Raw genomic sequence first — 22,229 nt, forward strand, 5'->3', positions numbered from 1 at the left:
ACATGTAGAAGGAGAATTCAGTTTTCTTGGCAACCACTGCACTAAATTTGACGAAGTTTGTTGCATATAAAAAAAAAAAAAGAACTTGCGGGGGGTGGGGGGAGGAGTTCTAGTGACTGCTGGTTTTGAATTTTTCATTTAGGTCGTGAATTTTTTAAATTAAAGATTGGCCAAAATAGCAAATTTTCAGGAAACGAAATTATCAAGTTTAAAGCTCTGTAACTGAACAATGAAAAATGATATCACAATTCTGTGAATTCAATCTAATAGCATATCTACAGCGGACAAAATTGATATGTTACAAATCAATCTAAAAAAAATTTAGTATTATGGAAACACGGCTTTTGCAGAACCCTTGTACACAACATAACCAATTCACGTAAGATATTAATTGACTAATTGAATTGAATTGAATTGAAAATATATTGACTGTTATAATAGATGCCGTTGACAGGACCGTGATATCTGTTTTTGATGCAGAGCAGTTAGTTTGTAAATGTGGCGCTCATATTTTTTCGAACTTCCAAATTTTTCGAAATATTTTAAACAAAATTCAGGCCCTAAATCAATATACCACTTCCAACAGACACTACAATTTAACTTTCTCTCTCAAATGCAACAAATTTAATTAAAAACGATCCAGAGGTTATCTCAGAAAAGCGTTTCTGCATTTTACATGTATTTGAATAGGCCCCATCGAAGTTAGGCCCGAGCTAAAGATTCCTCTTAAACAATTCGTTGAGGGATCAAATACATGAATAATACGTAATTACATTGCCGTTGCCAAAGATGCTGCAAATGAATTCTTGAACGCTATGCACTGTAAAAACAAGTAAAATATATCATTCTTCATAAAAGAATATACTCGTATGTGCGAAAAATTGTGTCCCAAATAACTGATATCAATGCTTCCATATTTTTTGTCTATTTAATAAGTAAACAAAATATCACACGAACTTTAGAACTATATCAGTTCGAAACCAGCAAAGCAGTGCATGCCGCTGATATGAAAAATCGAAAGGCCATGAAATGAACAAATTGAGGACAAATATGTTAATGAAACTTTGTCATTCAAGAACCGTGCAAAATATCAATGATGCTGGCATTTGTTCCAATGTATTACGCAGGAGCAGTCGTCACCGGTCCTGTATCGTGAGTAATTGCACCGAAATTATAGTCGCAACAGAGAGCACTTATAAAAAGCAGGAGTTCTGCAAAATATACGAGGGCGAGTCAAATGAAAGTGAGCCAATGCGAATATATGACAAACGGGGTACTTTATTTAAAAGTAGGCTCCATGAGCATTTAGACATTTGTCCCATTGACTAAGGAGTCGTGTGATTCCGGTCTCATAAAATTCCGAGGGTTGCTGCTACAAAAAGTCTGCAACTGACTCTTTCACGTCATCGTCCGACACGAATGCAGTTCCCTTGAGCTGTTTTTTTTTTTGGTTGCCCCAAAATGTGGATGTCGCAAGGCGACAGGTCTGGGCTGTGTGGCAGATGTTGCAGCGTTTCCCACTTGAACATTGCCAGTTTTATATTAAATACATAAGCGATGTGGGGATGGGCATTGTCGTGGAACAAGATGACCCCATTCATCAATTTTGCACATTGTTTCTTCTTGATTGCAACACGCAGCCGTTCCGGCATTTCACAGTATCGGAAACAATTGGTAGTATCTCAAGACGTAGCAAATTCTATTTGTAATGATCCCTGACGATCGAAAAAAAAAAGTCAACAACACCTTTCCGGTGGAAATGATTGCCTTTGCTTTCTTTGGACGTGGTAAATTCGAATGTTTCCACTGTAAGCTTTGCTGTCATGTTTGAGGCTCGTAGTAGTGGCACCATAGTTCGTCCCCGATCACAATTGCAGACAAGAAGCCGTCACCCTCATTGTGATACCAGATCAGATCAGTCAAGGCAGTGCTGAACTTCTCCGTCTTCTGGCGGTGATTCAAAATCTTGGGCATCCATTGCGCACACAAAAGCCGATGACAGAGACGTTCATAAATTATGGCGTGAACCGAATCGTGACTGATGTTCAGATGCTCTGCCAGTTCATCGATGCTTATCCTCCGTTCTTGTCTCATCACCTCATCAACTTTTGCAATTTTGTGAAGGGTGATTTCACAATTGGTTTAGTCCCGTCTTGGATCGTCTTGGCAACTTTCACATCCTCCTTTGAACCGTTTGCTCCAACACTTCTCAGTGGCCATTGAAAAGCAATGTTCAACGTACACGGCAGCCATACGGCACCTAATTTCTTATTGCGAAATACCTTCAGCTGTCAAAAACTTCATGCCACCATGCTGTTCAACTTTTGGAGTTTCCAATATGTCACGCAACCATGTTCAACCGAATGTATGAGAGCATTACAGAACCTTTATCCTCACACCTGCGTGTCACTTTTGTAAATGAGACATCCCTCTCTTCTACGCACATGCCTCGCAGATAATGAACAGAACCATTGTTGCATGGGGTGGGTAGGCTCACTTTCATTTGACTTGCCCTCGTACATTAGAAATGCAAAGGTACAATGGGGTATACAATGCAAAGATAGAGCTTGATAAAGGACAAAAAAGTGTCACTGGAAACAAAGTTCACTGCACGTATACACAAAATCTCCCAACAAGGTATTTAAATGTATCTATAAGTCTCCAATAAATGCACGTATCTAAGAAAAAGTCAAGGTGTATAATGCGTCAAACAAAGCAAATAAACATGTTGCCCAATCACAGAGTCACAGAATCCTAGATACCGCCCCCATTCCATCCACTGCCCCCAATGTATTGCGCGCGACGGAAGATGACTAGCTTGCTCTCCGCTTTTCTCCTTTGCGCACACAAGACTGAGTCACCATCGTCAGCTCACCCATTACAGCATCCCTTTACCCCATGCATTCACTCGCACATACAGCATGCGGCGCTCAGTAACGAGGTTATTGCCCTTGGACTTTATACGAAACATGAGGGCGACGGTGACGGCAGGAATGCACTTGGAGTGTCCATATAATTGCTATCGCAATAACATAATAAACAGTATCCGGCAACTGAAGCGTCTCGTGGCCCATTACTTTCCGCAAAGGAAGAAGTAACAAAATCAAACTTTCACCATGCAACAATTCACTGCGCCACAAAATGTATTTTTTTTCTTGTGTGGGGCGGGGGCACCGAAATTGAAAAACCCCAAGGAAAATATGTTGGCCACAATTGAATGCCTACTTTGCACATCTAATGTGGCTACCGAAGGAATATCGAAAAAAACGTGAGACACTTTGTCCACAGAGAACCATACTGTCGCGGTACAACACGAACAGAAGACAGGGAGACGTTTAAGAACAACAGGACAACCTGTTCAAAAACAAACGGAACTGAGGCACGTCTTCTTCGTCCTCTCCCAAATCTCAACCACCCATTAGACGGAGTCCGTTATTGCCCCTATCGTCGTTGTCTTCTAAATAGAATATACACGTCATTTGTCCCTCCCTAAAAGAGCATCGCCTCGATGCTAAACCAGAAATGTCACTCGCGGAAGTAAGAGTCTCTCGCATAGTTATTCGCTCACATATGGCTTCATGCGGACAATGTGCACAAGTTCAGGACAATGCGTGCGGCGCCGCATACAATTGGCACTATCAGGGACGACCTCGTACGTGACATCATTGAGTCGGCGTAATGCTCATTATGGTTCGAAGTATCGTCTTAACAGCTTCTCGGAGAGGCCTCGTTTGCATATGGGTGTCCAAACCCACACTCTGTCACCGACGTCATAGATGACCATTCGATGGTTAAGATCATAGCGCCCTGCGTCGTAGTCTTGCTGCTGGCAGACCCCCAAGCGTGCGAGCTGCCGAGCCTCTCCTGCGCGTTGCGTAAACACATCGGCGTCCGTATCAGTGTCGTCAAAGTCGTGTGGAAGCATTGCATCCAACATTGTTCGTACATCCTGTCCGTGAATAAGGGTGAACGGAGTCATGCGCGTTGTCTCTTGTTTCGCCGTGTTGTATGCAAAGGCGATATAAGGTAGGATGTCGTCCCAATTTTTTTGTTCAACATCCACGTACATGGAGACCATGTCTTCAATTGTTTTGTTTAGGTGTTCTGTTAATTCGTTGGTTTGTGGATGGTAGGCGGTTGACTTCCGATGAGACGTTCCACTTAGCAGCAAGACGTGATCTAACAGTGCAGCCGTGAATGGGGTTCCTCAGTCTGTTATTACGACGGTTGGTGCACCGTGTCGCAACACAACGTGCTCAATGAAAAAGCACGTCACCTCGGCTGCTGTACTTCTCTGGATTGCCTTTGTTTCACCGTAACGTGTGAGATAGTCGGTTGCGACGATAACAAAGCTGCAGTAGAAGTAGGAAGTGGGCACAATATATCCATTCTGATTTGGTCAAATGGTCATCGAGGAACCTGGACGGGTTGTAGGAGGCCAGCTGTTTTCGACAGAGGCGACTTGCGCCTCTGGCAGTCGAGGCAAGTGCGAACATGATGTTTCACGGTGGTGGTGTCAGCCAGTAGTACCTTCGCTGCACTCTGGCCAGCATTCTCCTGTAGCCTAAGTTACCAGAAGTCACCTTGTTGTGACAGGCTTCAAGTACTTCCATACGAAGAGCTGCAGGAATGACGAGCAGATAGGGGATACCGGTCGAAGAAAAGTTTCGTTAGTAAAGTACTTTTGCCCGCAAACAAAACGACAACAGGCCTCTTGCGAAAACTCTAGGCGGTTTCGCAGATCTGCCCTCTAAGTAATTGATGAGTTCAAGCAACTCAGGGTCGTCCCGTTGTTGTTGCGTGATGGTGGATGTGTCCAGAACACAAAGAAATGCCGAGTCTTCTTTGGGTGGAGCAGACAACTCTATCGGCGATCGAGACAGGCAGTCAGCATCCGTATGTCGTTTCCCCGACTTATACTTGACAGTCATGTCAAACTCTTGCAACCGTAGGCTCCAATGCGCCAGTCGTCCCAAAGGATCTTTAATAAGGTTTGTCAACCAACACAGTGAATGGTGGTCACTTATAACTGTGAAGTGGCGGCCATATATATATGGGCGAAACTTCATAACTGCCCATACTACGGTTAGGCATTCTTTTTCAGTAGTGGAGTAATTAGCCTCTGTGCGTGAGAGTGTTCTATTTGCATAGGCAAGTACTCTTTCTGTGCCCTCCTGCTGTTGCACAAGAACAGCTCCTAAGCCAACATTGCTTGCATCAATGTGGAGCAATGTAGGAGTGGTCTCGTCAAAGTGAGCAAGCACTGGAGGTGTCTGGAGACGTTCCCGCAAGTCGTTGAATGCACCTTGCTCTTCGTCGCCCCATACAAAAACAACGTTGCCTCTCATCAGGCGAGTTAACGCCGACGCAATATGAGCGAAGTCTGCAAGAAACCGCCGGTAATAGGCACAGAGGCTGAGGAAGCGCCTGACAGCCTTTTTATTGGATGGCACAGGAAACTGTGCGACGGCGGCAATTTTTTGGGATCTGAGCGGACACCTGCGTGGCTGACGACGTGACCGAGAAACTGTAGTTCCGCAAAGCCAAAGTGGCACTCCTCCGGTTTCAGGGTAAGGCCGGCGGACCGGATGGACTGCAGAACCGCTTCAAGCCGTTCAAGATGTTCTTGAAATGTTGCGGAGAACACGATGACGTTGTCGAGGTATACTAAGCAGGTTTTCCACTTCAGGCCTGAAAGCACAGTGTCCATGAGGCGTTGGAACATAGCAGGGGCAGAGCACAAGCCGAAAGGCAACACCTTAAATTTGTATAGGCCATCTGGTGTCACAAAAGCAGTTTTTTCACGGTCTCTCAGGTCTACCTCGATTTGCCAATATCCGCTTTTTAAATCCATTGAAGAGAAGTAACGCGCGTGTCGAAGCCTGTCGAGTGAATCGTCTGTATAGGGAAGTGGGTACACATCTTTCTTTGTCACCTGATTTAGTTTTCAGTAGTCCACACAGAAACGCAAGCTGCCGTCCTTTTTTCTTCACTAGAACTACAGGAGATGCCCAGAGACTCATTGATGGTTGGATCACATCGTCTTTAAGCATTTTTGCCACTTGATGTTGTATGGCTTCACATTCTCTGGGAGCAACATGATAAGGATTTTGGTGAATTGGTCTTGCTGTATCCTCTGTAATTATTCGGTGCTTTGTTAGAGGTGTCCGACCGACGCTGGACGTCGACGCAAAACAGTCACTAAATTTGGCCAGTAGCATAAAAAGCCGTTCTCATTCGTATGGCGACAAAGCAGTGCTGACGTCAAGTACAGGAGCTGGGTCTTGCGTAGGTGCTTCTTCGAGTAGTGAACAGCAGCCGCGGACATCCGCAACACCGTCAAAATAAGCCACAGCCATGCCCTTTGGAAGGCGCCATCGCTCTGTGCTAAAATTTGTTAGCAACAGGTTCGTGCGCCCGTCGGTGACATTTACGATTCCTCGTGCGACCGAGATACCATGAGTGAACAACAACGTCGTTATTTGGTCGGCAAAGCCGTCGCAATGAAACAGTACGTCACATGCTACCGAAACAAGGGTACATGATCGAGGTGGGAGGACGACGTCGTCTTCTGTTAGACGAAAGGAGTGGTGTTGCAGCAATAAGCAATAGACTAACCCAGGACTCTTATAATACGTCACCATGCGATCCGGGATGTTAATTACGGCACCATTTTCTTTCAGAAAATCCATTTCAATAATCAAATCTTTACAGCAAACAGGCAGAACAATGAAAGCGGCCACGAAAGAAGAATCCCTAATATCAATTCTAGAAGCACATCTTCCAGTAGGCATCAGTAATTGACTGCTTGCCGTCCTTATGTGAGGTCCCGTCCATGGCGTCTTTACTTTCTTCAGGCGGAGGACGAGTTCCTGACTCATTATTGAGAAGTCGGCACCAGTGTCGACTAGCGCTGTCACTGGCTGTCCGTCCATCAAAACATCAATGTTGGCGCTTCGGTGTTTATCGGCTTCACAGCATTCTGCAGCGGGAGTGTTGGGGGCTTTTTATTGTCTTGCGGCGGGCCTGCAACCTTACCCCCCGAGGTCGCCGCCTTCAGTTTCCCCGGCGTGGGCTGGGCGACCTTCGTCCTCGGAGGTCAGCAAAAGTGCGTCCGGTAGGTGAAGCCATCTGACGTGGAGGGGTTAGAGAACGTGACCGACGGCCGAAATCGGACCTATCGTTGGGCATGGATTCGTCATTCGGGTGCGCTATTGGAGGTTCCCGAAAAGTAGCATCGTCGCGGTGTAACACGGAATCGTCATTTGCACGTCGACCATAGGATCACGGACGATGAGGTCGAAAGGACGTGTCGCGATGCCAGCAATTACGCGAAATATGGCCGGTGCCTCCGCAGTGAAAGCAAAGTGGTCGCCTATCAACGGTGCACCATACGTCGGTTTTCCGAAATTGCGGCTGTCCCGTAGCGTTGTTTTGCGGCGTTGACCAAGGGGCGGCGAACGACGGCTGCTGGTGTGACTGTAGCGGCATAACGGGTGCGGGCCTCAAAGCATTCTCTTGCGGCGGCGACCAAAGAGCGGCTGTTAGAGGCTGGCGGTACGGCGGTGTAGTTGTGACGGGTGGTGGACATCGGACAGCGGTGGCGTAAGTCATGGGACGCTGGTGATCTTGAAAATCGGCTGCCGGGAACGCCTGCCTGATTTCGTCGCGCACCACTTTGGCGATTGATGCTACAGGTCTATCCAACGTCGGTGTCAGAATCTTTTGCACTTCCTGTCTGACAAGCTCTCTGATCAATTCACGCAAGGAATTCTGATACTCGGCAGTCCCTGTGGCGGCATTGATTGCATTGCTGGTGGACAGTTGATCATACTGCCTGCACCGTTGATGAAGGGCCTGCTCAATAGCCGTAGCCTCTTTGATGAAGTCAGCGACGGTGACTGGTAGATTCCGCACAAGCCCCGCGAACAACTGCTCTTTTACACCTCGCATGAGGTAGCGCAACTTCCTATCTTCGGTCATGTTCGGGTCGGCTCTATGAAAGAGGCAGGGCATGTCCTCAGCGAATATTGTGACCGACCCATTAGGTTGTTGCACCCGTAGCTCCATCATCTGCTGGGCGCGGTCGCGTCGATCGGCACTTGCAAAAGTATCCGTGATCTTCTGCTGAAAGTCATTCCACGTCGTCAGGCTAGCTTTACGGTTCTCGTACCAAGTACGGCCACTGTCGTCAAGGGCGAAATAGACGTGGGAAAGCTTTTTCTGCTCAGTCCACTGGTTAATCTGTGCGACGCGTTCATACTTGTCAAGCCAGTCTTCAATGTCTTCGAAGACTGCACCGCGATAGCGATCGGGAACCAGTGGATGCAGAACAGTTACCTGTTGTGGACCGGGAAACCGGCTGCTTTGGCTTGTTTGCGGTGAGCTGATTTTGGCCATTACAAATGTGTGGTGCTACGAGGGGAAAACTCCGGGGCAAGGCCTAGCAGTCGGTGACTAAAGCTATGCACGAGTGTCGTAACTGGTGACGGTGCCTCCGGGCTAGATGAACGACTCCCAGAAGGACTTCGGAGCATCAGGCGAACTCAGTACCCAGTGCCTCCACCAGCGTTGCGGTACAACGCGGACAGAAGACAGGGAGACGTTCAAGAACAACAGGACAACCTGTTCAAAAACAAACGGAACTGAGGCACGTCTTCTTCGTCCTCTCCCAAATCTCAGCCACCCACTAGACGGAGTCCGTTATTGCCCCCATTGTCGTTGTCTTCTAAGTAGAATATATGCGTCAATACGCATACTGCTCGGTATCCTACACCAGCGAGCCAAGACTTTCTGGAGAGGTTGCCCTCAAGTGAATGCAGTGCAATCCGTTGAGTCCCTACAGTGATGGCGGCGAGCGACCATTGTTTCTTTTTCTCGTCTGCTAGCCAGACAGTGTCTAAAACTCTGCCAGGCGAAAATCCACTCGGCCAAAGCAAATTGAATACGCACCGAAGTGCGCCGCGCGGTAGTCAGGGCAACACGAGAAAAATGTATACGCTCTGGCTGGCTATGGCAGCCCGCGGGTAGGGTAGCAAAACGAAAAAAATTGAGGACGCTCAATGTGTCCTCGCGAATAAGAGTCAAAGTAGGAAAAATAAATAAGAACGTAGTTACCTTGGCTGGCTTTAGTGTCTTAACATGGATGCTTTGGCGTAGGTGAAAAAAAAAATTTGATTTTTTTTTTGTCACATGACAGCACAAATGAACCACCACAACGCTTCGTCTCATCGGACCTCACTGCATGCTTTGTTAAGTTGTCTAATAGTGTGTTGATTTGGCTTGTCCCGTTTTATGTTCCAATGCAAGACTTTAGAAAAGTCAATGCACCTTTGGCGTCAGATGTTTATAACAGCATTGTCCTACAAAGTTCTGCAATTGAAAATCTAAAGCACTACTTTGGAAATGTCAATGCAGCTTTCAAATCAAAAGTTTATGAGATTTATAGCCATAAAGTTTCGGAATTGATATGCATGCGCTCCGTAGATTCTGTGTCCTCCGTGAGATGTCACGGTGAGCCCATTTGTCATCAAAACGCCATTGAAACATTGTGCTCGGATGGGGCTGCTTGCGTTATGCGACTCCAGGTGCATGGGCATTGCCACGAAATCTAGCCCGAGTTTGCAATTTTCGTGGTGAAATGTCTTTACGAGCATGAAAAAGACATTCTAGACAAAATCCAGAATGATTTCCAGCACCGGGGGTTGCTTTGATCAGCGGTGCATTGACAGCACGAAATAATTTCGGGGGGGGGGGGCTGAAGCCCCATATGTGCTGCCTGTTTATCAGTATTTTATTGTGCCCATTGTGTTGGGCTCTGTAGCTTTGTGCGGGGTACAGTAGCTATGCATTTGTAACCCTCTTCCTTGTTGCATGTTTTTTAATATATTTTTTGTTGTTGGGAGAGGAGCAAATGCCTGAAACTGAGGCAAAGAAAGGGGATGTGCAAGATGCCCAATGCTTGAATAGCCGGTGGACCACTCACACAACGATCCTCGTACAGGATTGGTGTACCGGCAGACCATACTCAAAACCACTCGGCGGCGATTGGACTGTAAATGTTTGGGTTAAGGTGCCAAGGCATAGAAAACGTGGCCCCATTGCTCCGACCATGTGTCCTGGACTCAACTTGCGGTGCTATGCACCATTGGCTCTGCCAATATAGGCTCGTCCTATGTGTTCCAGTTCCATCTTGGATTTCTATGTGTGCCTCATGTAAGAAGTTCTAAATGTGAATTGTAATAAAGTTCCATCTGTGTCTGCTTCCATCCATCCGAAGCCTCTAGCGAACCTATCACTGCTATCCGTAGGGGCAGCATACTTCACTTGTGGAGATAGTCTCTGGCGGCGCATGTCGGATGCCTGAGTAAGGAAGTAACAGCCATACCCTTGAGAGGGAGGAAGAACATGGATCCTTACTACGCTGACCCACTCTTGAAGGTCACTCTCAGTCCTCAGTCGCACGATTTGAGATGTGTATTCACAAGCAGCCGCTTGTAATTCACATATTTGACCATCTGCGTCCATGGAAGTTCCCATTTATTGTCTCGGTATTTCTTCGCGGAGGCAAAAAAATTTCTTTATATTGAAATTGTGTATAAACACACTTCATTATATTGAGGTTTTAAACATATGGTGTTCTATGGTTAAGAAGTTATAAGAGGTTAAATACTTTGTTATATTGAGAATTATGTTATACTGAAGTTCATTATATCGAAGTGTAACTGTAAATAAATGTCCGGCATCCCAGCTTGATTTAGTCAGAATGGTGAAATGTCCTGATTTAACCTCTTTGCTACTGAAAGACTATCATTAAAACAGATTTCTTTTTTATGACGCTTGACAGCTAGCTTGATTACACGTTCTTCTCTTTTTTCCTCTGCTGCATTATCATAGACATAAAGGCACTTTCTTTTCCATCGTGATTCTAGGCCCTTAATGGTCATAGTACCCATATCTGTATTGGTTGGCAAGTTAGCCAAGCAACTATTACACCTTTCTTGTCGTAAACTGCGACACGGTAGGATTAAAAAAAAATTGAGCAATATTGTGGCACATAGTCTGGTGGCTTCTGGCACTGTCCCAACTTCGTCCACATTAGAGTTGGCGAACCTAGGTACAATGTGCTCGATGCCTTGCATTCTGACTATACTGACATTCACTACCCAATGTATACCTTGTATCGGGACCGAGGTTAGGTCCACTACAACAATGAGCGAGTAAGCCAGTGAAAGACCTGAGAAAGATTCGGACCAATAGCAGGAGTAGAGGTAGCTCTCTGTTATTCTTCTTCCTCTTTTGTCTAATTTCGAGGAAGCCAAAAGGGATCTTGAGGCTGAGGAAGATGACGGTAGCTGATAGAGGGCTCCCCCCATTTTAGGAGAAGAGCAGCAGTGCAGCGGTGCCCGAGAAACGGCCTTTGATGTCGGGCAATCGGGTAGACCCATCATTTCAGCGGTTGTAAAGTCGATGAAAATGGATAACGATGGCAAGGTCACTAGGTAGGCTTGAGGTCACTAGGTGGTTTGACCCTGTCTATTGCCACGACTTCTTCACGTCCATTGAGGTCAATGGTAACAGTTTTTTCTGTCTACTTGAGTACCTTGTACCTTGAAAAGGCTGTCATAGGGGGAGGCGTAAGAGATGGTCAGATGCCTTCACACTACATGAAAACATGGCTCGCTGTAGGCATGTCTTTGCTGACAAATACATTTCTAGAGGATGCAACTCTACTAGGTCGAACACGGAAGCGTGCAAACAGGAAGCGGAGCTACTGAACACAGCTGGCTGGATCGGGCACGGCAACAGTAGCTGGTGCGAAAAATTCATCAGGCAACCGCAACTTCGTGCCATAGACCAGCTCCGCAGCCGCGTAGTCGAGGTCTTCCTTGAAAGAGGAGCGCACGCCTAGCAGGACAAGAGGAAGGTCTTCAGCCCAAGAAGAGTGAGCCTGGCTGGTCACCAAGGCGGCTTTAAGTTGAGGGTGAAGGTGTTCAACCATTCCATTTGCCGATGAGTGATGCGCGGTAGTATAGATATGGTGGACGCTAAGCAAGCACGCGAGTTCGCGGAAGTGATTACATTCAAACTGTCGGCTGTGATGGTCGTAGCAACTCTGGGGCATCTGAAGTGCGAGATCCAGCCACTGACAAAAGCGGAAGCCACTGTAAGTGCCATTACGTCAGTGAGAGAAAATGCTTCAGGCCAGTGGGCATAACGGTTCACACAAGTGAGTACGTAGCAAGCACTTTGGGATGGTGGCAGTGGGCCAACGATGTCGATGTGAATGTGATCCAAATGGGCGCCAGGTGGACGAAAGGAGTCAATTGGTGACTTCACGTGTAGTGTTGTCTTGGAGGGTTGACAATGAAGGCATTTGCAAGCCCAGCAGCACATATCTGAATTCACATTCGGCCACACAAAGCGGGAAGCAATTAGACGCTGGGTGGCCCGAGCTCCAGGATGATTTGTGCCATGTGTCATTTCCATCATTTCCCCTTAATGTGCCATGTAGTTTGTCAAATACTTGACGGCGTAGTCGGAATGGAATGAGTGGGCATGTTTGACCCCTTCACACATCAGAAGTGATAGTGCCTAAAGAAAATGGAAGGAGCACGTCAGACAGCACTAATGACTTAGCAGAGGACTGGAATTGGTGCAGAGGACTGGACATTCCAAAGTTCGACACCTGAACGCTGTTGGAAAGCTCAAGGTTGGAAGGTTTTGTGATGGCTGGGAAGACAGACAGCACTGAGGTGAACATGCAGATGATTGTACCTGTGGCACCGTTCTAGTGCTTTAAGTCATAGGCACGAGGATGCCTTGTATAGCCGTCCCAATTGTAGTGTCCACAAGGCAACAAGCGCTGAGGTCAACACTAAGTGCATCGTAGGTCATAAAATTTGCACCCAACATGGCCATGCAATATGGTCTACAACAATGAACACCCGGCGGAAGGTGCATCGGAGACCCAAGTCAATGGCAAGACAGCGCTGGCCATATGTGTCGATGGAAGAGCTGTTGGATCCTTAAAGGGGCGCATATCTTTTTTTTTTTTTTTCAGGCTGCCGGTCTAATTGTGAGGAAAGAATGACACTAACCTCTCTGTACTTGCATCCATGAAAAATTGTTGTCCGGCAATCCTGTCAGTGATATCGAACAAGGCGGCTTGTCGTATGGCAAGAGTGATTGGCCACCATCAGTGACTCTGCTGCATATTCCCCTGCCAGCTGCAAGGAGAACGGCACCAACATGCGCTAGCACCGAATTTGCTGTGATACCAGCAGTATTCCCCGTGAGGAGGGCCAGAACAGGAGCAGGACCGAGAAGGGAATTTGTAACAGCAATTGCAGTTGCGCTGATGATGATGGGGCGATGAACGTAGTGCAGTAATAGTCCCAGGAAGTTCGGCAAACATTTGCTCAAGGCGAGCCTGCTGACCTTCAAGGTGCAACAGCGGAACAGTCCTTGTTGCCACAGTACCTATTGCTGACTAATCAACGATGCGGTCGGTCACTTCTGCGAGATTGTCAAGGGATGTGTCTTTTGGTGTGGTAGCCAAGGCGACCACGCAATTCTGCGGCAGGTGCTGAAAGAACAGTTCACGCAGCAGCGGGCTGTTTGCATCTAGCCTACAGTCACTGAGGAGCCGCCGTATATGACGTCAAAATTCTGATAGTCGACGGTTGCTGAGCTGTTGAGAAGCTGCTGGAGGTGCCTTCGCACAGACACAGACTAACATTGCAGCCCCGTCATTTTGAAGTAGTCATAGGGGGTGGTGTCGTGGCATGTGTCCATAACATCTTAGAACTCCTCGACCACCTCTGTGGGGAATGCTGAGACAGCGTGGAGGAACCTCATGCGCTACGAGGTAATGCACCGAAGGTCAAAGATGACCTCCACCTGACTATACCAGGCTGCAGGATTTTGTGGTCAAAAGGACGGTAGGTGAATCTGCATCGTGGCGAGGCCCTCTGCACTGGTCATTGGTGGCATCATCCATGATGCCGTGCTCGCCATAGAACCACGTCTGGGTCACCATGTTACAGGGGCCAAGGTTAGGTCCACTACAACAATGAGTGAGTCAGCGAGCGAATGACCTCCAAACCATTTGGACTGATAACAGGAGCAGAAATAGCTTTTTATTCTTCTTCCTTTTTTCTTCTAATCTCACAGCTCACAGCATGAGGTACGAGACATACGTGCTGGAGCGCACCGTGCATAAAAAGCGGCTGAGGAAGATGATGGCTGCTAGACCGTGCACTGATAGGCTTATGCTCGGTTTAGTTCCCTTGATTAACACTGCAAAGCATCTGTTTCTGACTTGCTAAAAAAAAATTTGAGGATGCTTAAGCTTCACCTTTAAGAGTGGAACACAATAGCAGTCAAAAATCCCCCCCCCCCCCCCCAACTGCTTCTCATGCTTCCCAGCAACTGCACCTTACGTAACCATAATGTTTTGCTGGAAACGCTGGCGATGAATGCTATGCATGAAGGCGAGCTTTGTGGTTCTTTTGTTGTTTGTTTGTTTCCCCCCCACGGCAGGTGCCACCACTGCGACGGATGTGCAGAGGCGAGACCCATTTGGATGGAGTCGCAAGGAAGACTAAGACAGACCATCTTAATGGTGTTGCAGGGTCCTTAATAAGACAGACCTCAAACGCCAGCTGGAAAGGGGGTTTATGTTTGAGTTTCCGTGTAACAGAATTATGATTCCTCGTATATTCAAATTACAATCTGACGCTATCATGTCCGTAGGTTGTGTGCAAGTCGTACTTTACAAATTTTCTTATGTATTCTACTTCGAGAGATTCCATTAGTGTAGCAGCGGCTATGCACCATGCGAAGGGCCTGCGTGGAGTGGCAGGAGAGATTCAGGATGATTTTTCTCACATAGACACCGGTGCTGGTGCCGGCACCGGATTTTGTGACACAGGGCCCTTAATGCTATTGCGTTAAAATTGGAGATATCAACAGTGAGCTGTCTGCTACAGCAGATAAGAAAATTCTTATCTGTGCACAGTAGTCGAGACTGGTTCTGCTGTACAAGAAAACAACACTGTTGTGCAAACAATTGCTTTGGTGTGTGTGCGTGTGTTTTATGTAACTGTAGCTTCCTTTTATTGCCACTGTCATTCCATTAACTTGTTCTATGTGGTTACTGTATACTGATCTACAATACACATATGCAAACAATTATTTTATGTTGTTTTGTTGTCCTTTTTTATGGACCAGTTCTCTTCCATTTTATTTTGCTGGTCTGTTTTATTTTTGTGCTGTCTGCTTGCTGCTGAATCGATTTGAAGTTAATTACTGTTCCAAGACTCTGTTGTTTCTTTAATATTATTTGTTTCTGCTAGATACATAATGTATAAAAATAGTGTCCTTCTGAAGACGTATGCTGAGCATGCAGATGTGGCACACTGCCCCACTGTCTAACACGGTACCCATACTGTCTCTGCCCTATGTACCAACAAGGTCCACCCTGTTTAGCATGGTCCCACCTTATCTCCCATCTGGTTCAAGTGTCCTTGCAGGTCTTTCTTCCAGGATCAGGAAGCAGTTTTCAATCCAGTGATGCGCAATGCAACTCAGGTGTCGCTCTCCCAACCAGTAACTGAGCTGAATGTTCCGTGGCATCTCACTGACAGCGAACACACGCAGCACAGCAAGTAGGCTCCATGAAAACCTGTTGTTACAGGTTGTAACGCCTACTTGTTAATGCATTTACATGATAGTGTCATGTCTCGACACACCTGCAAGAGCAAAAAGTAATGCTGCACAACATTCATTCTTGGGTGCCTGTTTGTGCATCTGGGCAATGACAAGGGCCTAACCTGGAGGAATTTAGGCTTTTGCAGTGCAGGAGGCGAGGACGGAGACAGACAAAGGTGTCATATGTGCATTCAGCATCTGCGTATACAGTGCCTGTGTGTCTATTGCTGTGCCTTGATCCTCGTCTGCTGTGCTGCAAAAGCCAACAGTGAAGCAACTCAGCCTGCTCAAGCTACTGCTGACCTGGAGGATCTCCCGCCTGTAGTGGTCGAGCACCTTGGGCCTGAGACCATTGTTGGCCACGCTCTGCATGCACACCAACCGCAGCACCTGCAAGGCACCCACATCCAAGCACCACCCTCAGTTCTGTCCTGCACACCCATAATCTCATGAATTTCACTTAAAATACTATGGGTTTAAAGTCCCACAGGAACACAGCGGCTGTGGGAGACGGCATAGTGAAAGGCTCCAGATTTATTGTGAACACCCGGAGTCCTTTGACATGTACCCAAAGCTTGGTATAAGAGCATTTTGCATTCTGTTCGCATTGAAAGTTGTCCACAGTGGCAGAGAGTCAAACCTTAATCCGTAGATCTGTTCGATTATCTTGCACCATCTGAACCAGTTCTTGAGGCACTGCAGCCTGCCATTCATTTTGGCAGTAGAGCAGTCGTGCTCTCTTAAACTCTCCTTTGGTTTCGAAAGGTGCAAGAAAGGTGAGGGGCTGGTTCACAATTGTTCTGCCCCCTTTGTACAGACAGTGTCGACTTGGTGCAAGCGTCCAGGTGTGAACCAGCATTGCAGCAGATGATGCAGCACAGGCATAAGTGCCACTGAACTCCCACTTACATGCATCTGCTGTGCCTATATAACGTCGGGTTTGTTGCTTACACCTCAGAGAAAAACCATACCTGTATTTTGGCACCTCTCAAACTTACTTGGATGGCTCACATTAGGCAACAAAACATGCCTGCACCAAGTCTGCACCTCAGCATTAATTTTGAATGTCACATAGTATCTGCAGTGCTGAAGTCAAGCTGCACAATTTCTTAACTTCTCGTGCCCCCCTGTGAACTGGTTTACAGTGATGCAGGCAAACTGAATGAACCTCGTGTAGTATTTGGTAGTGGACTGCCATGACCACTGAGCTCCCAGGGAACCAGGTAAACATGAGTTTTAAAGCCAAAGCCACCTCAAGGAGGGTAAGCAAATTTTTAGAGTGCAACATAACCTAGGTGGGAGCAGGTTGTCACAATTTTTGTGTCACTGGACTCTACAACCAGAACAGTAGTAGTCATGCTGCTGTTCCAATGCTCCAGCAGACTAGCAGCCTAAACAGACTTGGAGGCATTAGGTGCCTACATCCCTCGTTTTTAGTATTGTTGTGTGCCACAGTTAGAAAATGTAATGTCATTAACATTTATTGCAGTGTAGAAGCAAACCTCAAACTCATGCCCTTTAAACTCTGTCATGCACAGAAGCTTGATTCATCAAGGAAAGTGAATATTATGGGAATAAGAAAAGGTAAGCAAGATCACAAGAAAACCAATGAATAAACAAATTACAGTGAAACCCCGATTATACGACTTACTTGGGACCGCAAAAAAGCGTAATAAAATCCTAACATAAATTATGCCTTAAAAATACTACTTATTTCGCACGACGGATTTACGAGAAACTTCAACGTAAACTACTAACATACTCTGCAGGGCTTGGAAACCCAAATTACCAAAGTAAATGTGATAAGAATTAATGCTGCAGTACAGGTATCAATCATGCTTTATTCAACGAACCTTTACGGCACTCCACTGCCCACTGCTGCGATTCCCGCCAGCCGGCACGAACCTTAAAAAAAGTCGGTAAGTTTCTTTTGGACCTTGTTTGATCCGTGAACCAAGAGCTTTCGCTCAAGTTGGGCAACATCCAAAAGGAGGCCCTCTGTGGTGTCACGTGAACAAATGAAGTTCCAGATGCCGTCTATGTGCCGTAGCACCTTGGCGAACGTGGTAGGCACAGGCACGGCATCTGTGGTGTCGTCGTCGTCCTCGTCCGATGTCGCAGTGGTGTCGGCACTAGGCAACGCCTCCTCGATGGCGTCATCCGGCGACACCTCTCCACAGATCGCAACGTTGTCGTTGGCCTCCGCATACTCGCCGAAGGTCGTGGTGAGGTTTAAACACTCGAAATCGTCGTCAGCGAAGCCTGCATCGGCCTTGAGCAATACCGAGGTTGTTGCGTCGCCAGCAGAGGAGGCAGTCTTTCGCTTAAAGCCACAGTGCTTGAATGAGTTAGCGATTGTGCTTCGTGACACTGCGTTCCACGAACTGGCAATAAAATGCATGGCGTCGAGCACAGTGATCTTTTCTTCTGACTCGCTGTGCTCCATAGCCGCCAGCCGATGCTACACTAACTGCTTCCGGTACCCTTGCTTGACGCACTTAATGATGCCGGCATCCAGCGGCTGCAGCCGGCTTGTGCAGTTGGGCGGAAAAAAAACAACCTTTATGTTCCTCAGGCTGGACGTATCGAGTGGGTGGCACAGTGCATTGTCCACGAAAAGCAATATTTTCTTCGCTTTAGCACCCATTTTGTTATCCAGCTGTTGCAAAAAATTGCTGAAGAGGGAAGACGTAATCCACGCCTTTTTGTTGAAGTTGTAGCTGCACGGCAGTGTCTTCAAGTTCTTAAAGCACCGTGGCTTTGCAAACTTTCCAACAATGAGCATGGGTAGCCTCTCGGAACCGTCCTCGTTAGCACAGAATAGTGCCTGCCGTCACATGCTCTTTACTACACTTGCCACCATGACAGCTCCCTTAAACGCAAGGGTTTGCTCGGGCTGCATATGGTAAAAAATACCGCTCTCATTGGCGTTGAAAATGTCGCAGGGCTTGTATGCAGCAATCATCTCTGGCAGCGACTCCATCCACTCGTTCACCGTCGAAACGTCCACGGAAGTGCTTTCTCCGCAGGAGCAGCTATACACAATCTTGTTTTGTTTTTTAAAGCGATACTGCCACCCGTTCAATGCCTGAAAGTCGTTGATGCCCAGACGCAATGCCACAAGGTCCGCCTTTTCTTTTAGAATGGCACCGTCAACGTTGATCGCAGAACTCTGTGCTTGATGCAACCACTTGACGAGAACTTTTTCTAACTTCTCATGCTGTCCTTCTTTTGCAGCTTTCCGCTTGAGCCCAAACTTGTTGGCATTCTGTATCCCCGCTTTGTTTGCAAGGATTGTCTTAAGCGAAGATTCTGGTATCTTAAGGTCCCGTGCAATGCTGGATTTCAGAGCTCCATGCCGATTTTCCGCTTCCTCGATAATATTCAGCTTATCGCCGAGCGACAGAACTGTCCACTTTTGGTACATCGTGCACCACACAACTCAAAACCTCCGCTGAACGCTGGTCACTAGGATTACGACGAAGAACACGTGCGATAAACCTAGGCCTCTCCGCGTTACCTTGTCGGCGATCTGCTGCTGGGAAACTGGAAGGAGAGAAACACTTCCCCAACGCGACGAGATGCAACGCCGCCGAGAAGAGAGGGAGAAAGTGATTGTGGAGAAGAAAAGGCGCTATTTCAGCACACCAAGCGTCATGGGTGGCGGCTGGTGGGGGAGGGAGAAAGGGACGACGAGACGAGGCAGGGAAGAAAACTGCGCCAGAGCGAACCGGTCGAGCGGTGTCAAGCGCTCCACATGCGGAGAGACGGAGCGAGGAAAGAGGCCCGCGGCACTTTTCTTTCGTCTGCCGCTCTGTCCCATGCTTCGCAAGGGTCGTCGTATAACGCGGGTCAGGCGTAAAATTGTGTCGGATAACCGGGGTTTTTAATGCATTGCTTCTATGGGGACTTCACCAGGACTGCACTAATCCGTCGTAAAACCCGGGTCATCGCAAAACCGGAGGACATATAACCGGGGTTCCACTGTAACATTATTTGATAGGAATTAAGGGCAATGCATGTAACCATGATGCTGGAATGGTTTCCAGCACTTGCCATAAAACTCTGTAAAACAGTTAGTACATTTCATCAACCAGAGAGCAACATTGCAACTTGTACACAATCACAATGCTCTTGATGACCTAAGTTTTCTGGCACCTTCCACACTATTTGTCACTTAAATGCACACTATTCCCTCCATCGGTTGCCAAGCTAGGAAAAATATTCTCAACATAGGACATCAGGGCAAACGTACACAGTAAGTGCACTATCAAATTAGGAGCAATAAGGTTCAAAGATAACAAAGACTAAAGGCAAGAAGGAAAAACTGTCATGGCGCAATGAGAACAGATAGCCCCCATGCTTCAGACAGTTAATCATCATCGCCATCATCATCAGCCTCTTTTGTTTATGTCCACTGCAGGACGAAGGCCTCTCCTTGAGATCTCCAATTACCCCTGTCCTGTGTCAACTGATTCCAACTTGCACCTGCAAATTTCCTAATTTCATAGCCCCACCTGGGTTTCCGCTGTCCTCGACTGCACTTCCCTTTTCTTGGCACCCATTTTGCAACTCTCAACGGTCCACCAGTTATCCATCCTATGCATTACATGGCCTGTCCAGCTCCATCTTTGTCTCTTAATGTCAATTTGCATATCAGCTGTCTGTGTTTGCTCTCTGATCCACACCGCTGTCTTCCTGTTGCCCTTACGCCTAATATTTTTCGTTACATCACTCCTTTCCTGGTCCTTAACTTGTTCTCGAGCTTCTTTGTCAACCTCCAAGTTTTTGCTCCATATGTCAGAACCAGTAGAATGCAGTGATTGTACACCTTTCTTTTCAATAATAGTGGTAAGCTACCAGTCAGGATCTGGCAATGCCTGCCGTATGCGTTACAATCCATTTTTATTCTTCTGTAAATATCCTTCTCATGATCAAGTTCCCCTGTGAGTAATTGACTTAGGTAAACATACTCCTTGACAGACTCTAGAGGCTGACCGGCAATCCTAAACTCTTGTTCCCTTGCCAGGGTATTGAACATTATCTTTGTCCTTTTGCATATTAATCTTCAACCCTGCACTTACATTTTCTCTGTTAAAGCCCTCAATCATTTGTTGTAATTCATCCTCAATGTTGCTGAACAGAACAATGCCATCTGTAAACTGAAGGTTGCTGAGATATTAGCTATTGATCCTCACTCCTAAGCCTTCCCAGTTTAATAGCTTGAATACTTCTTCAGACAGTTAAAACAATGTAAACTTGAATGCAATGCAGGGACTTCATGGGAATGAAAAGACGCAAGGAAGCAGCCTTTTAAGAGCAGATAAAATATTTTGCAGCCAACAGCTGCATTTGGAGCTGTCCACAAGGATTTCAGATCTGTACCACATCGCATAAAACAAGCATGCCCTCCCGTGCGTCTCTGCTTTCTACCTATTTAACTTTCCCTCTTGTGTCCCTATGTTGTGAGTGGATGGCACTCTGCAACACATCATCTCTGCCAGATCACCACTGATTAAAGCCTGTTCTGCTTGTTTTCTAGTTCTCCTCTCCACCGGATTGCACCGGCATCACTAAAGTTACCTCTAGTGCACCAGCAGTGCAGTCATGTCATCTGCTACTGCCAGTGTTCATTCACATTGTGTTAGCATCTGTGTATTGTAGGGATGGAGGTGTGTCCCAGCACCTCTGTGCAGGCATTCACCTGTTCTGTCAACCCTACGCGTCTCCCTTTTCACCTCCATCAACTGTCGAGGGTGGCTTTTTACACGAACAGGTTTGTGGCAGTGGCGCTTGGCAATGCCAGCTGCGGTGCAGGCAGTGACACGACCGGTGTGATCGGCAGAGCATTATCACTCTTAACACTTGCCACGCCATCCATTATACCCACTCCTCCATCCTAGTACATTCTACTTGGACTTGAGCTCGTCTGTGATGCCTTGCATCTATAGCGAGCGAATTCCTGGTGTTGCCCCTTCTCTGAACGCTAAGCCAAAAAGCGGTGCCTAGTGCTCGCGTGTGGTCATGCTATGCTGAGCCACACTTATCAGAGACCCAAGTCGACAAAGATTGCCCTGGCTCTCGTGAGTAAGCCAATTGGTCACAGCGAGGATATGCAGCATAGCTGCAGGGACACTTTTCCCTAGCGGCACATCGCGGGCAGCCAACCTCCCACAGTGATGTGCTAGTGGTTCCTCTTTCTGTATTTTTCGCCTCTGGCACCAGAGCCTCTCTGGTTTCCCCACTGCCCCAGGACAGGGTGTTTATGCAGTGCTGAGTGTCACTGAAGGCAAATAAACTGTTTCTATTACTTAGGGCAATCCTCATGCGCACAGTGACCTTTTTGCAGGCTGAGCACATGTGCAGCAGCACGCTAGATTTTATTTTTATTTATTGATACTGCAATCCCACTTTGGGGATTTTGGCAGGAGGGTACAAATGTTGAAAAGATCACAAAAAAAAAGGCAACCAACAAATACGTAGATACATAAGAGTAAATAAACTAATATAAACTG

At 47.0% G+C, this 22,229-nt stretch overlaps 1 protein-coding gene across 6 annotated transcripts in view; it reads right to left on the reverse strand.

Moving 5' to 3' along the window:
* car (vacuolar protein sorting-associated protein 33A) overlaps window positions 1-22,229 on the reverse strand; it is a 217,046-nt gene that overhangs the window by 34,353 nt on the left and 160,464 nt on the right. For 5 of the 6 annotated variants that reach the window (XM_055072631.2, XM_050182950.3, XM_055072635.2 and 2 more), the window contains one exon: window positions 16,018-16,104. The exons of the other annotated variant lie outside the window; for it this stretch is intronic. In XM_055072631.2, the coding sequence (XP_054928606.2) occupies window positions 16,018-16,104 (87 nt within the window). The remainder of the gene's footprint in view (window positions 1-16,017; window positions 16,105-22,229) is intronic. 6 annotated transcript variants of the gene reach the window in all.

This window comes from Dermacentor andersoni, chromosome 3 (assembly GCF_023375885.2).
Source record: "Dermacentor andersoni chromosome 3, qqDerAnde1_hic_scaffold, whole genome shotgun sequence".
Lineage (NCBI taxonomy): Eukaryota > Metazoa > Arthropoda > Arachnida > Ixodida > Ixodidae > Dermacentor > Dermacentor andersoni.